The 15,886-nt window shown below is 44.8% G+C and overlaps 1 protein-coding gene across 3 annotated transcripts in view; it reads right to left on the bottom strand.

Annotated features, from left to right (window-relative positions):
• Positions 1–15,886, bottom strand: part of DYRK1A (dual specificity tyrosine phosphorylation regulated kinase 1A) — a 117,259-nt gene that overhangs the window by 41,698 nt on the left and 59,675 nt on the right. For all 3 annotated transcript variants that reach the window (XM_073584671.1, XM_073584670.1, XM_073584669.1), the window contains exon 2: positions 9,556–9,627. In XM_073584671.1, coding sequence (XP_073440772.1) covers positions 9,556–9,565 — 10 coding nt within the window. In that variant the 5' untranslated portion in view covers positions 9,566–9,627. The remainder of the gene's footprint in view (positions 1–9,555; positions 9,628–15,886) is intronic.

Below are 15,886 nucleotides of genomic sequence, written 5' to 3'. Positions count from 1 at the left end.
CTATAGGTCACAATAAAAGGGGCTCTCCTGTCAACAAGATGATGTCTGGAGACTGGGGCATCTAGTAAGGACTGATGCGTGTTAGTAAGTCCCGTCTGCACACAACTTCCACCGCTCCCATCACAGGCACTCCATGTGTCGCCATATGCCACCTAGAAGCAAGAAACGCCTGTGTGCCGCCAACATTGGGGTGACGAGATGTTTATAAAGTGCGAAATGGTGGCAGCAACTAAAAAGGGTAAAAGTGGTCCTAGAAAGCCCACCACGATGATCTGGCCTATGGCATTACAATCCTTACAGGGGGTTCTCCACAATTCTAGATATTGCCGACGTGACTTTCTTTTTCCTCTCTTAGGTTTATTTGTATGGTAAAAACAAAGCCATTTTTTCCCCCCCCAGTCAGAAATTGGAAAACCATCCTTTGGGCATGAGCAGACGGGAGTGTTTTCAACTCATAGGTTTTACTGTAGGAAGATTCAGTGTGTTTCCTGAAGAATCATCTCTGTCAACTTTCTCATCATTTTGTCGAACTTTTTTCTTTATTACTATTCTCTCTATATATTAGTAGCAGAAGAATGCGGGTCACATCGCTTCCTTTAGCCTCTTTCTGGCATTCGATGCCTGAAGTAGTAAAAAAAAAAAAAAAAAAAAAAAAAAAACATAAGCGCAGAGAGTCACTTGAACATTGCTGTTCATACTTATATTAACTTTTTTTTTTTCTCGCTTTTTGAAAAAGACGACACACGTGCACATACCCCCAAGGCTGGATCCACCCCGGCCACATTAGTTCGGCTGACGCTCCATCCATCATTCGCGGGAGGAAAGAATATCCATTTTGCCAAATTCTTGAAAAAACGCGCCCAAGGTTTGTGAATTTTGCAGAAAATAAAAAATGCTCTTTATCTTTTCAGTGCAAAAGTCACGGGATCTGTGAAAATATCCCATGCCACTATAACAACTGCACAAAAAAAATTCTGCTGGTGTACAAAATAATAATTAAAAAAAAAAAAAAAAAAAAACATTTACTCTGGGAGGGGGATGGAATTGCACTCTGCAAAAAAAAAAAAAAAATGCAACTTTCTAAAGCCACAGATACTGAATCTGCCACAAATATAAAAACCATGACCAAAAAATGAAAAAAATGGAAAAAGTAGAAAGCAGACTCCAATATAGGAGCAACACAAGCATTTGGCTTCAACCAAAAACAGCTTCACAACATGAAAAACTACACCAACAAATAAGTGCAATGCAATAATTAATCGGACCCCCTAAATTTCATGTGTCCAGGGCTTGGATGGGTTCAGTATTTCCAAGTTACCCTCCATGCGCTAACTAAGGTTCCCCCACTACTGCTCGTCTCTCCTCCGGTCTCTTGGCTTAGAGGGGTTGACCACTATTCAGACAGCATCAGAGCAGAGCATATGTCATTATTCATGGGGGGGGGGGGAGCAGGGATTGAAAAGGGGCTGTCTTGAGTCGTGGACAACCCCTTTAATCTTCTGGTGTGGGTCACATGAAAGCTGCAGAAAATCATTGGGTACAGCCTTCAAAGATTATGATGAGGAAGTCAGAAAATCGGGGAAAGGGGACGAGACCGTCGCTGTGAGATGGGAAAGGCCCAGTCCTTTTAAAGAAAGCAGCAGTATTTTTCTAATCAAGCACTGCAGTCTCCGTCAGGAGTTATATCTCTGCATTGTTCTGTTCCTCTGGAATTCTTCTTAAAAATTTATGAGCCAAAATGACAACAGGGCGTTAAAATCTAGGAAGGAGGGGGTGGGGTGATGGACACTAACATTGTCCAATCAGAGAAGACGCTGCCACGGGGAACGGTGACATCCAGATATCTATTATGACCGGAGACATCTTGGAGGACAAAGCTGAAGGGGTTTTTCTTGTTTCAGCAGTTAAAAGGTTATTTTTGTATAACTAAAAGTCATTTTTCCAAAATATTTTGCATATTCATTTCTTGAAGCTTTTATCCAATAAAATGAGTCAATCCCGGTCATGTGACGATCACACAGCTGCACGGCTCATCACAGTACAGATATCAGAGCTGGAGGTGAACTCTCGAGGATCCCACTGATCGATCACCGCTTATTTGCTCATTTATATGGATCAATGACAAGAAACAGATCTGAGGTGCAACTAGAGAAGTCCCCTCATTGGACGTCCCATTCACTGGAGTGAAGCTTCATAATACAACCGATAACCCGACAACACCACTGCGCGCGCGCGCCGTCTCCTGAGCGCGCCGCCCGCCGTCTCCTGAGCGCGCCGCCCGCCGTCTCCTGAGCGCGCCCATCATTCTTCACATATGGCAGACTACTGCCTAGCACTGAAACCAGATGGCACAGACTCATAGCCAACCCAGGCAGAATACATTGAAGCTGGAGGTCACAGCTTGAAAATGCAACACAGCATCATCCCTTCCCAAAAGCAGTCTTGTCTGAAGCCTTACACATTTTTTTTCTCCTTTAATGCACGTTTTTTTTGTTTTTTTAAAACCTTTTGCATTTGGGCTTCAATAACAATGTTGCCCCTGCGTTACAACATCACTGGCCACAGAATGAGTTAACTGAGAATTTGTCAGCTTACTCTACAGGGTTTCTCACAGGGAGATGGAGACTCTTTTCTGAGCTCCTCTCAGCTGAATAATGACCATAGACCACATCAACATTAAATGTGGCGGGAAGCAGTCTGTAAAAGTAAAAACAGAGTCAAGCTTTTCATCAAACCAAATTGCAGAAAATAAATGTGCACGAAATGGAATTAAAAAAAAAAATTTAAAAGAGGTGGACAACCCCTTTAAAGGGTGCTGACAATTTTTAAAGGGAATCTGTCACCCCTTTTTTGAGATATCATATAATGATATCATTCGTGTGAGCAGGTGAATAAGCCCCGCCCAGCGGACCGGACAGCGGCAGTTTACATACATCTGAACCGATATAAAAAAGGTATTTATACATGAAAGGTGCGGGGTCAGGGGGAAGCAAAAGTACTAAGAGAATCCTTATGGGACACATAATTGAATGATATCATTATATGATATCTCAAAAAAGGGGCGACAGATTCCCTTTAAAGAACGTCTGGGTCTGATGTCAAATTTATATCATCCATATGATGCCCATACAGTTCTAAATCAGGGGGCAGAGATCCGGGGGTACTAAGACTATAAATTATCCCCTAAGGGAATTCCCACCTGGAAAAAAAAAAAAAAAAAAACAGACATGTATATACCCTCAGGATATGGATAACTTACTAATTGCTGGGGTCTGACTGCTGGGACCCCCAGGTGTGCATGAGCCACGTTCTCATCCATCTCCGCAGAGCCACAATTTTGGGACCAGTGATGGTCCCAGAAATTGGACCTCCCGTAAGTTATATTCTTGCATGTAGAACTTGGGAGCTGTCAGTCAACTGCTGCCCTCGAAAATGTGGTAACCCATCACAGTCGTACATAGCACCCCATAAGCATTATTCAGAGGGGCTGTCCATGTCAGGGAGTTTGTAGTTAAAACAGAGGATGGGGGTCCGCTGTTCAGGTTCCATGTCTCAGGTCAGAGTGGTGAAAGAGCGTGCATCAGCCACTCCCTGACCCCGCCATGGCTTCTTAGGTGGTATGGAGACTGAGTGGACGAGACGTCATCACTGCTATGATCAGGTTCAGAGGGGTGATTTCCCCCCCCCCGCCCCTATTTTATAAAGTTGCTAACTTTTGGAAAAGCTCCTTTAAGTCTCCTTTTAACTTGGCTCAATTAAAGCCTCTGATTGCAGTCAGTGAATCAGACCCCCATACATATGTGATCCTCTCTGTACACACTGATACATTGTAGCGACACTTATTAACAGGACATATCAGGAGTCTAGGCACTTATTGATTAGACACAAAGTAGCAAAAAGTATTTATTTTTGCATCGTTTTTTGTTTTGAAAGCAAGGGGAGATCATGAAGGACAGAAAACTATGGACGCCTGTATATATATAACGGAGTATACGGGAGGAGCAGTGACAATACGCTGATAAATCAGAGCAGATATCGGACCCTCACACTCCGCAGATGATGCTGCACTCCGATTTTTAGCATGTTCCCCGCACATCAATTAGCAGACACATGATATTCGCAGTCACATGTGAGACAGCGCACTCTGCCCAACAATTGGGCTATATATAGAAGAGCTATTCCCGTTTCAGCTATTTCTGTGTGACTCAACAGCGTGAAGACACAGAAGCGTGAACACTTATTTTTTTTTTTTACTAACGCCGGCATCGCGCACACAAACAAGATGCCGCGCAGCCGCCCGTCCACCTGTGATGTGCACGTAGTCACAGCCGGCAAAAGCGCATGGAAACGCTCCGTGTCTACCTGCTGAAAGCAAGGCGACTCCTAAGGTTGCATACGGAGCGGGGGAAACCACATGCAGCGCGATCGCCACTGCCAGAAAACTCATAGAAATCTCCCTAGAGGGGACATATTTACAGGCGATCCCCAGTAGATGAGGGTCCCACCTTTCGGCCAAAGCAGCAGTCGCTAGGATCTAGGTTGAGAATGAATGGAAAGGTGGCTGTAAGTGTGTCTTGATGTTTCTGAGTGGCCATTCATTCTCCATTTGCACGCAGCGTCCGCAAGAAGGTCAGAGAGACACCCCGCCGTTTTATCCATAGGTAGAAATCAATCAATAATGAAAATGTAGGAATACCACTTGTCCAGACTATAAAAGGAATTTAGGGGCAGAACCACTGAATTCAGCAATGTGTCACTTACTGGGGCTGCTTGTAGTAGTTTGGATAAAAATCACAGTTTTATCAGCAGGAGATTATCACCAGAAGACTTGTAAAACTGCCGCCAGGTAGACCCGACCCGCCCCCACCACTGATTGGCAGCTTTCTGCCGTGTGGGCGGGGTTATACACAGCTCAGTGTTTAGAGAACGGTTAGATCTGCAGTAGATAAAACAGTGATTTTATCAACTGCAGCAACCAGCCCCAGTAAGCGATACATCGCTGGAATCAGTGTCTCCGCCCCTACATCATGCTGCTCTCAGATGAGGTAGAAAAACCCTGGTGACAGATTCCCTTCAAGCACTGGACTGAAGAGGTAACTGGCTTAAAAACCGTGCTTACAAGCCGAAAAGGAAAGTGCCTGCAAACTCTCGGCGTGGTCTGCTGTCTAGCAGTGGTGGTCGGTCTCCGAGGAAACGAGATGTAAACAAAAGTGTTATCTCAAAAACGGATGACTGTTGTAATAAGCAGTACTCATCGTGAAATTGCTGACAATACCCGTTCATGAAGAGGTACATAACCCCTTAATGTTTGAACAGTATCGGCAAGAGGACAAGCAAAAGTAGGCATGTAGAGGATAGAGTATTAGAAAACTAAAGTATGACTGCTACAAAAACTACAACTCTCAGCATTCCCAGACCGCCACAGGGACCGGTCAGATACCAACTACCCCATCTGAAATCAAGCAAGAATAACCTAAAAGCCATTCTCTATGGTAAAAGCACAAAGGTTACATGCCGATGACAGATTCTGCACCAAAACCCACATCAGACTCAAATTTTAAGCCGACTAATACAGCCTCAAGGGTCTGCTGTACTGCTAACACAAGAAGGAATGTCAAGTCACAGGGGTATGTCCAAAAACCAGCAGCTTCATTGGTGATCAAAGAGGTAAAATGGCAAATATCCATGAACCCGAAGTGAAACGTCATTGTAGGATCTGCCTAAAGGGCAATTTCCGCAATATTACAGCAATTCCTCAGATCGAGTGGCGATAATTATCTCTTACTTTCTCGGCTGTAGAAAAGACGAACCAGAATGTCTCCAAGATGCGGGAGATTTCAGATCATTGCTAGGGGGTCAAGAAACCCCTATTCTGACATTTGTAGATGTGGTGCAGCTGCCCCCTTCGGATCACTGATGTCATCTTTCCGGGAGGAATGTGGTATGTGATGCCAGGCGATCCACACGGAAGGTGACGGATACAGGAGGGAATTCGGTGCAGTGAAGAGGGGTCTGTCTCTTGTCACCCTGCCGAGGGGGCAAATGACAGCGCAGAGGCCAGGGGCAGCCAGACGGCTACAGACCAGGCCCAGGTTAGGAAAGACTATCCCTAGAAAATAGGGCCACGCAAAATCTCATGTCCAAGGGCAGATTTACATTAGCTGGAGAAGTTTTTGGGGGTTCTAGATTATGCCGTAAGGAGTGTAACCCCCGGCAGATTCTTAATCATCTGATTGGCTACAAGCTGAGGTTTTACGCTTAGGCCAAGTCTCCATACGCAAAAAACGCTGCTTTACTTAATAGCAATTCCCTCGGATTACGGAATCACTTTTTACCCATTTTTCCATCATTTGATGCAGATTTATATACTTTTTTTTTTAGGCAAGATATACCGTATTTTGCAGATAAGACGCACCCCAAATTTTGAGGAGAAAAATAGTAAAAAAAAAATATATATATATATATATTTTTTTTTTTTTTATAAAATGGTGGCTTCTTATAATCCATGCGTCTTACTGCTTAATGATGAAAATAGAAGAAATCCAGCTCAACGAGAAAATATAATTTCCAAATTTTATTCCAACATGGATATAAAATGTTTCAGCTCCAGGACTGCATCAGCTCAGACAGGAGAGACATAAGCGACGCGTTTCGATCGCTACATGCGATCTTTATCAGCATTGAAACCCCTATCAGCATTATCAGCATTGATAAAGATCGCATGTAGCGACCGAAACGCGTCGCTTATGTCTCTCCTGTCTGAGCTGATGCAGTCCTGGAGCTGAAACATTTTATATCCATGTTGGAATAAAATATGGAAATTATATTTTCTCGTGGAGCTGGATTTCTTCTATTTTCTTCATTGGATAAAACCACTACAGGATGGTGTTCCGTGCTCCCTTTGGAAGTCGGTGAGCTGGCTTTATGTTTTTATATGGTCATATTGCTTACCGAGGGTGGTGGCTCGGTGAAGCGGGGTCCCAGGGACGCTGCTGGAGGAGGCAGGAGTGGGGTGATACTGCAGGCTGGGATGAGAGGGTGTTCGGATGTGTGGTGCGCGGCTGCGGGCGTCTCTGGTGCTGCAGAGGCTCTGCCGACATTTTGTGAAAGGCCAGAGTCCCCGCAGATCCATGGTATCCTATGCGGAGGACTCTGGGAAAATGGCTGCTTGGGGGTGGCGCATGCGCAGATGGAGATCACAGCACCAAGATCTTGGGAGATGAGATCTCAGCGCTGAAATCTCATATCCTGAGATCTTGGTGCTGTGATCTCCATCCGCGCATCCACGGTGGCTCAGTGGTTAGCACTGCAGCCTTGCAGCGCTGGAGTCCTGGGTTCGAATCCCACCAATGACAACATCTGCAAGGAGTTTGTATGTTCTCCCCATGTTTGCGTGGGTTTCCTCCGGGTTCTCCGGTTTCCTCTCACATTACAAAGACATACTGATAGGGAATTTAGATTGTGAGCCCATCGGGGACAATGATAATGATGTGTGCAAACTGTAAAGCGCTGAGGAATATGTTAGCGCTATATAAAAATAAAGATTATTATCACAAGCAATGAGGGGGAAATGGACCTATAGACTATAGGGAGGAGGCGAGTGCTTCTGCCTATATATACATCCGACAAGTAAATACAGACCCTAGACTTGTCGATGTGAGCCTTTGCTTCTGGATCACCATTGATCTGACGAGTCCAAACAAAAAGTTAATTCCACTTTAAGTGATGCAGCACTGCTTGATCCATCCTCGTGACCCGTTTTTAAATGCCCTTATATGTTGTACTACTACCTCATCATCCTACATAAATAACTATTGAACAATCTTGTGGGAGAGATACATTTCTGAACGGAAACCGCTAGCAGCTACATGACATACAGGCGAAACAGATTTCATTGCTCGCATTTCCAAAATTTGCCAGTCAAAAATCAAAGATGAAGTTCCATGCGTGACAGATGTAGCGGGTGGGAGGGAGTGCGCCGCAGACACACATTCACACTGGTGTAAAAACTGAACAGATTAGGAAGGAGCCGCGCAGCCAAGAAACGTTAACCTGTTACATATCGTACTGCAGGACTCACTGCTCAGATCGGGGCCACAGAAGAGCCCAATACTACATGGCTCACAAACAGATGTAAAATGATTATAAAACCAGGATGGCTCGTAATACGTTTTTTTAGCAGTTGGAACTCAGTTTTACTGCTACAGAGCCACAAATAATCCCCCTACTGACATACAGATGTAAAATACAACACGATGGCTGCCTGCAGCTTCCACTAGAGGGAGCTCAGGAGCTTAATGAATACAGGCAGATACAGCTACCTCTTGTGGTGGCACTATTTAAATATGTTTATACAGATAATACTGTATATTAAGGAACTTACTCTCAGGCATTTGAGCTAATTAGATTAAAAAAAAATACCTTTAAAAGGAACAAGCTAAAAAGAAATAGAAAAGCGTACATCACCATCCAAATAACCATATGAAAGCCAGAGAAAGCACATCTGTCCTCTTGCACTATATGTTGCACTAGATGAAGGCACTCTATTACATCTTTAGGTTTTTTTCTCGATGTAGCCAAACAGGCACAAACTATATTTTGACGTTTGGCCACTACGATCATTAGAAGAAAGCAATGGACACATAGTATAAGAGTCTGGTGTATTCATGCTCCTTCCAAGTCACCATGATCTCTAGGACAGTGATTGACAATCTGTCTCATCATGAGTACATCAGACTGTGTATTCATCCACTGGCAAAATGGCACAATACTCATTCATGCCGTTTTGGCTACTAACAGTAGTAGGTAGATTGAGTATGCCCAGTCTGGTCCAGTCCTGACTGCAGGACACACAATCATCAGAGGATTTCGAAGAGAGGAAAAAGACAAAAAAAACTAGGAGAAAAAAAAAACGGTATCAAAAATCCCCTGACAAATAAGAGCCAGCCCTTTAGAGCCAGCCCTTTAGAGCCAGCCCTTTAGAGCCAGCCCTTTAGAGCCAGCCCTTTAGAGCCAGCCCTTTAGAGCCAGCCCTTTAGAGCCAGCCCTTTAGAGCCAGCCCTTTAGAGCCAGCCCTTTAGAGCCAGCCCTTTAGAGCCAGCCCTTTAGAGCCAGCCCTTTAGAGCCAGCCCTTTAGAGCCAGCCCTTTAGAGCCAGCCCTCCCTTTACCTCTGGTACCATAAAAAGGATTGCACTCAAGAAGACTATACAAATCCCGGATCACTTATCCAAATGTCAAAAGTGCGACCCAAAACCAATACAAAGTTTATGAGCAAATAATCTACAACAACATAAACACAATTGCCAGTCTATCACCCAAACTAACTTTTTACTGCTATAGACTCAGAAGTAAAAAGTCTTATGTCTTATGAAAGGCTAAAAAGTTAGGTCTCTATAGCTATTTTCATGGTGCGAACACTACATGGCTCAATAAGGCACAGTAGTGAAACAGACCTGGACAGAAAAACAGGTAAATAATCCAGGAAATGGGGAAAATATCCCTTCAGAGGCTGTGTACCAGGCGTGCTTGACATATAATTCATAGTCTGGGCTTACCTGTATGCATCGTCTTCTTTCAAGTCTCATATCCTGTGAATGGAGGGGAGAGTCCAGCAGCAAACCGCAACACTGAAAAAGAAAGAGCAGAGCGCCTGTTAGAAAGATGGTACTCCTGAGCATCCAGCACATGAGACTGTGTACACAGTTACTTCACATGGATAGTAAAAGGGGTTTTCTTGTATGGAATGAGTTAGCATGTGTTTTACACCTCTCCGCTGCATTCACAATTCTGCTGATTGATAAGGAGGCTTTCCAGTGTCTCCACTATCAGACCCAAGCCTTATTAGCCCAATTGGTTTCCAAATAGCCATATCTGATGTACAACCGATATCACCAAGATACAATGACTTCTAATGAGAGTGTCAGCGTCAGAACCAGCAGTCAAAGCCATAAGCCATGTTCAGTGTATTTTTTCAGAAGCCAAAAAACCTGCTCTCTTGGCAGTAAAAACATTGAGTTCAAAACAGATTTTTTTTTTTTTTTTTTTTTTTTTTTTACAGTGGTTTACATGTGTAATTTATCTACAGTACATTTTTTTGTTTTATTCACCCAAAAAAAAAAAAAAACAAAACAAAACACTGCAAAGACTTTTGTTGCAATTTTGAAACTTTTTTTTTGCATTCATTGCTCTGTAAGGGTGAAAAAGTGCTGCAAAATGCTGAAGATCTAAAAAAAAACGCTGCAGTTCTTCAATTAATAATCTTTATTTATATAACGCTAACATATTCCACAGCGCTTTACAGTTTGCACACATTATCATCACTGTCCTCGATGGGGCTCACAATCTAGATTCCCTAACAGTATGTCTTTGGAGTGTGGGAGGACACCAGAGTACCCGGAAGAAATCCACGCGAACACGAGAACATACACACTCCTTGCAGATGTTGTCCTTGGTGGGATTCGAACCCAGGACTCCAGCGCTGCAAGGCTGCAGTGCTAACCACTGAGCCACCGTCCTGCCCAGAATTGCTCAAAAGACTGCAGAATTAGGAGAACAGCTCTGGCATCTAACAGAGTGCAACTTATAATTGTTTGTAGAGCAACTAAACTTTGGTCAAGGGGGTGTTGAGGATTGTAAAAAAAATCTGGCTGCTTTTTTTTTTTTTTTTTTTTTTTATACAGATAAACAGCAAAATCAAGCTGCGAGTTGCATTGGTTTTACCTACAATGACATTATGCATGCGTGCAAGGATAGCAACCAAACACTGGAATGGACTTTCCATGAACTTGATAAACATAAAAATCTTTTTGCTTTGTCAATTTCGATTTGCTTGAATCATACAGTTCACATGACGACGTGGGCTGCCCGACGGCTGAAACTGTCCTCTTGGCTCACATGTAGCGTCCGCTGATATGATCCGCAGAGCATCTGCTACTGAACCTCCAGATCAGAGCAGCCCACAGCGCCCGTCATGAGAGGACGGCACCGGCGAGAGGCGACACCTGGCGCACGCAAGTAAGGCTATGTGCCCACGATAGCGTTTTTAAACGCTCAGGAAACTTGATCCCCTTCCCAGAAAAAGCCAGTCTTTTTTCCGCGCGTTTCTTGCGTTTGATGCATTTTTTGACGCGCGTTTTCTGGGAACATTGGAAAAGGCTAAAAACGCTCAGCAATGTGGAAATTAATGAGCATGCTGCGTTTTTAGCTGCTAAGCAATTCCTGAGCGGTTAATAACGCATGCATTGGCACAAAAAGCCAAAAACGCATGCAAATTAATTTGAAGCTTCTTTTAAGCGTTTCTGCAGCATTTGAGCCGGTGGAAACGCTTAAAAAAAACGCAACGCTGGCACACAGCCTAAGAACCGAGCTTGTTTATTTCGCTTCGCCGGAGTCACAAGATATTAGTGGGGGGGGATCATGATATCACTGAGACTAGAAAGTTTTGTCTATGAGAACAAAAGGGGGAAAAAAAGGAAGGTGCCATGCAGGTTCTTTATTTTACCATGCAGAACAACAATGCAGTACTCCCATCTTAGAGTGACGGCCTAATGCTAGGATATGCAATAACCTTATGATCAGTGGGGTCAATTAAAGGGGTGTAGCTCATCTGCACTCCCCTTCATGGTTATACCCCATTCATGAACATCTCCAAGAAAAGCCAAAAATCGACGATCACAACCGAAGGGTCACAACGCTCATCCAAGAGCTTCTCAATATGAGTTTGGTTCTTAGCATGTAGACCCCTCACCGATCAAAACTTTTCACGTCACTATAAGTGCTCTAAGTAAGTAAAAGTAGTGAGCTGTGCGCCTGTGCCTCCATCACATCCAAGAGCTTGTTCCCCGAGTGTCAGCATCAGTTGGGGTCTTGGCACATAGGCCCCCACACCAATCAAAACTTTTTTGACATGTCACTATAAATAAGAAAGAGCTCTAACTCAACAAAAGCAGTGAGCTGTGCGCCTGTGCATCCATCACACAAAAGATTGAATCTACTGGTAAATGACAATTAGGGCTCCGACTGAATTACAGGAAAAGGAAATCTTAAAGGGGTTGTTCACTACTTTGATAGTGATGATCACTGGGGGTCTGACAACCGGCTCCTCAGAAAATCAGCTGTTCTAAGCACTGAAGGCTGATGGGATCTTCAGCTGATTGCTGATATTGATGACTTAGCCTGAACATCCCCTTTAAGGCATTTGTTTGTTTCAGTTTTCTAAAATTGATGTCTCCGGGAACTTAAAAAAAAAACAAAAAAAAAAAAACACCTATATATATTTTCTACTTTTCAACTAAAAAAAAAAAAAAATGATTCCACAACATATATTTCCAAAGAAGTGGATAAATGTCTAGAGGCAATCTGACAGTAGAATATTTTTTATAAAGTACTAAAGACATTTGGTGCGCAGTTAGGATATGTTCACATGCGGAATTTTTATCTTCAGTGATGGCAGGAAAAAAAAAAAACACTGAAAAAACACCACGTGTACACCCCCTTATATTTCAAGGCTGGATTTAGCACACAACATACATTGATGGCGGCGGCCTGACACGGGGTTCAGTCATGGCATCTGATTTGTTGGGAAAAAAAAAAAACACACACACACACAACTAAAGCTATGTTACTGTACTAATTTTCTCGGTCAAATGTGATGGGTTTTGCTGCGATGATGCAGGTGTGAACTCAGCCTTAGGAAGCAAACAAGGTGGTGTTTTCTACCAGAAAAAGAAAGACAGACAAGAGCTGCAGGCATAACAGCGAGGAAAGCAGAAGCCAAATCCACCCCAAAAAACAGACAAGAACCCAAGAAGCAAGATGCAATAATGAGAAAGGCAGTGCTGCCGTACACGCTGCTTGCTCTGAGCACCAGAGGGGGATGGGAGACGGAACGGCTGTGCTGGATTTGTCATACACCACCCACAGTGGGTGTTTATCTAGCTTCCCTGGACTTAAGTGGTAAAATGAATGGGTGCATTACGCTTTTCCATTCATAAATCCAGCAAAGTGGGATGACGGACTCTTGTGGGGATTATAGCGAGATAGCCACGCCGGCCCGGGAGACTGACAGAAGAGGGTAATTCAATAATCTCCATTTCCATACTGCAGGGGTCACTTATACTGCAAAACCTCAAATCCAAAAATAATGCCTAGCAAAAAGCCGTGTGACCCACAGAAAATACCGAACGAGAAAAGCTCCTGCTTTGGAGCCGTCAGCGATGAACATGCGGGAAGCATCCCGAATATTGCAATTATGCTGCTGAGTTATGACAGAGGGAAGAGGCATTCTTGACCTTCACCGCACGGGACAAAACCTGATATGGCCACACGTGTTGATGACATGGGCACCGCTGACTGCATCACTGCGACCAGGCCATCAGGAGTATACACGGCCCCCCGCTAACCTGCGTGGTCTCTGGTCAAAATTAGAGGGCAGGCTTACAGTGGAAGGGCGAGCAGTGAATCCATGCCATACAACTCCACCGATCCGGCTCAGGTCACTAAAGCAATACATCTCTGCACTAAGGAGGGGGTCACATTTTATTTTCTCGGTCGGATCACTGACCCATACAGGTTAATTAACCCTCATGCACATCATGGATCCGTGTCTCCGGTCTGAGATTCACAGCAAGTGTGATCGCCATCTTTGCATGTACAGTTGTACAGGGAAGACTGTCAGTCATGGACTAGGGCCGCCCACTGGACTAGGGCACTAAAAAAACAGGAATTTCAATAAATGAGATGTAAGTTTAACTGAAACGGTTTCCATAAAAATGTAGATCATTCTGATCAGCTCCTCTGGCTGCAGAGCAGAGACCAATTCCAACATGACAGGTTACGGTTTCTATAGACCCAGTCTGTAGTCACCAAACAGAAAACTATTGTCCTGCTTTAGGCCACATTCACACGTTCAGTATTTGGTCAGTATTTTATATCCGTATTTGTAAGCCAAAATCAGGACTTGAGCAATGAGAGGAAAAGCATAATAGAAGCACGTCACCATTCCTGAATTTTTGACCCTCTCCTCATTTTGGCTTACAAATACTGAACACGTGAACGTGGTCTTGCTATACGAAAAAAAAAAAGTATAGCCATATTCCTCACTTATCAATCAGTAGGAGAACGATTTGCCGATATACTTACAGAATACTGGTATCTCAAAGGTCAGAAAAACATCAAGAAAACACCATGAATGTGTTGCTATCTATAACATGTATATACACCGCATTGAGTAGGATCAATATAACTGACCGTCGCTTAAGGTACTGTCACACTTAGGCTAGTTTCACACTAGCGTTTATGAGCGCAGCGACGGCCTGCGCACGGCCGCCGCTAAGCCCCGCCCCCTGCCGACCTGCGCCAAACGCAACCTGCTGCAGTTTGGTTGCGTCGGCGCACCGTCAAAAAGGCACATACTGCGCACGGCCTGCGCCCCCAGTGATAAAGATAGGGGACGCAGGGCGCATGCAGCGTCATGCGCCAGTGGGCGGAGCTACCGGCGGAGGCGCGACAGGGGGCGGGGCTTAGCGGCGGCCGTGCGCAGGCCGTCGTTGCGCTCATAAACGCTAGTGTGAAACTAGCCTTAGCGATGTACCAGCGATATGACAGGATCACTGGTACATCGCTAAGTGGTCGCTAGTGAGCTGCCACACAGGCAGATCTCACCAGCGACATCGCTCGGGACGGGGGTCGCTACTTACCTGTCACACTAGGCGATCCTGCGTCCTCCCGCCCGGCTCCACGCTCGTCGCTCGTCTCTCCACAGGAAGCTCCACAGGAAGCACCGCAGGAAGATGACGACGAGAAACAGTCCTGAATGTTCTCACACGATCAGCGTTATCCAGCGGGGGAGCGGGTCGTAGGTAAGTATCAGACACAGCGATATCGCTAGCAATAACGTCACAAGTTATAGCGATATCGCTTAAGCACCCGTTACACACTGCGATATCGCTAGCAATATCGCTGTAAAGTCACCGATTTTGTGACGTTGCAGCGATATTGCTGCATATGATACTTACCTCCGACCGGCTCCCACGCTGATTATCGCTGATCGCGCAAGAAGCTCCTGGACCATTCCTCGTCGGCCACTTCCTGCTGGGCTTCCTGTGGCGCCGACGAGCGACGCGTGGAGCCGGGCGAGAGGACACAGGATCACCGCCGCGTCTGACAGGTAAGTAGCGATCCCCGACCACCGCTATGTCGCTGGTGAGATCTGCCTGTGTGGCAGCTCACTAGCAACCACCTAGCGATGCACCAGCGATCCTGACCGGGTCATATCGCTAGTCGGGATCGTTGGTGCATCGCTAGGTGTAACGGTACCCTTAGTGTGACAGTACCTTAAGGCTGAGGATCAGATTGTGCCTTGGGATGTACACACAATATCATCCAAAAAATAAATACAATCAAACATGGACTTAAACTTACCCTGCCAAGTCCATTCGAAGATGCAATGAAACTTGTACATAAGACAACCATCCCCTCATCTACATAAGATTTTCTGCTCCACCGTGTGATGTGCATACGGAGAACAATGAGGAGACAACAAGTCTGAATCATCTCTAATTTTTCTGTGCTATGTAGTTCCTCTGTTATCTCTCCTGGACATTTATAATACAAAAAAAATATATGAGTATTACCAATTGGAGGTCGTGTCTCAGTGGTTCCAGCTGGGGGCGTGTCTCTACACTGTCCAATCAGTGCTGACAGAAGCAGTCTCAGCGGCACCAGCTGGTGGTGTGTCTCTGCACCATCCAATCAGTGCTGACAGAATCAGTCTCAGCAGTTCCAGCTGGGGACGTGTCTCTACACTGTCCAATCAGTGCAGAAAGAAGCAGTATGAGTGGTACCAGCTTGGGTGTGTCTCTCTACACTGGCCAATCAGTGTTGACA

Source organism: Dendrobates tinctorius, unplaced genomic scaffold (genome assembly GCF_039654945.1).
Source record: "Dendrobates tinctorius isolate UK_male_01 unplaced genomic scaffold, ASM3965494v1 ptg000084l, whole genome shotgun sequence".
In the NCBI taxonomy this organism is placed as follows: Eukaryota; Metazoa; Chordata; class Amphibia; order Anura; family Dendrobatidae; genus Dendrobates; species Dendrobates tinctorius.
Note: the sequence above shows the minus strand (reverse complement) of the source record. Positions and strands in the feature narration are given on the sequence as shown.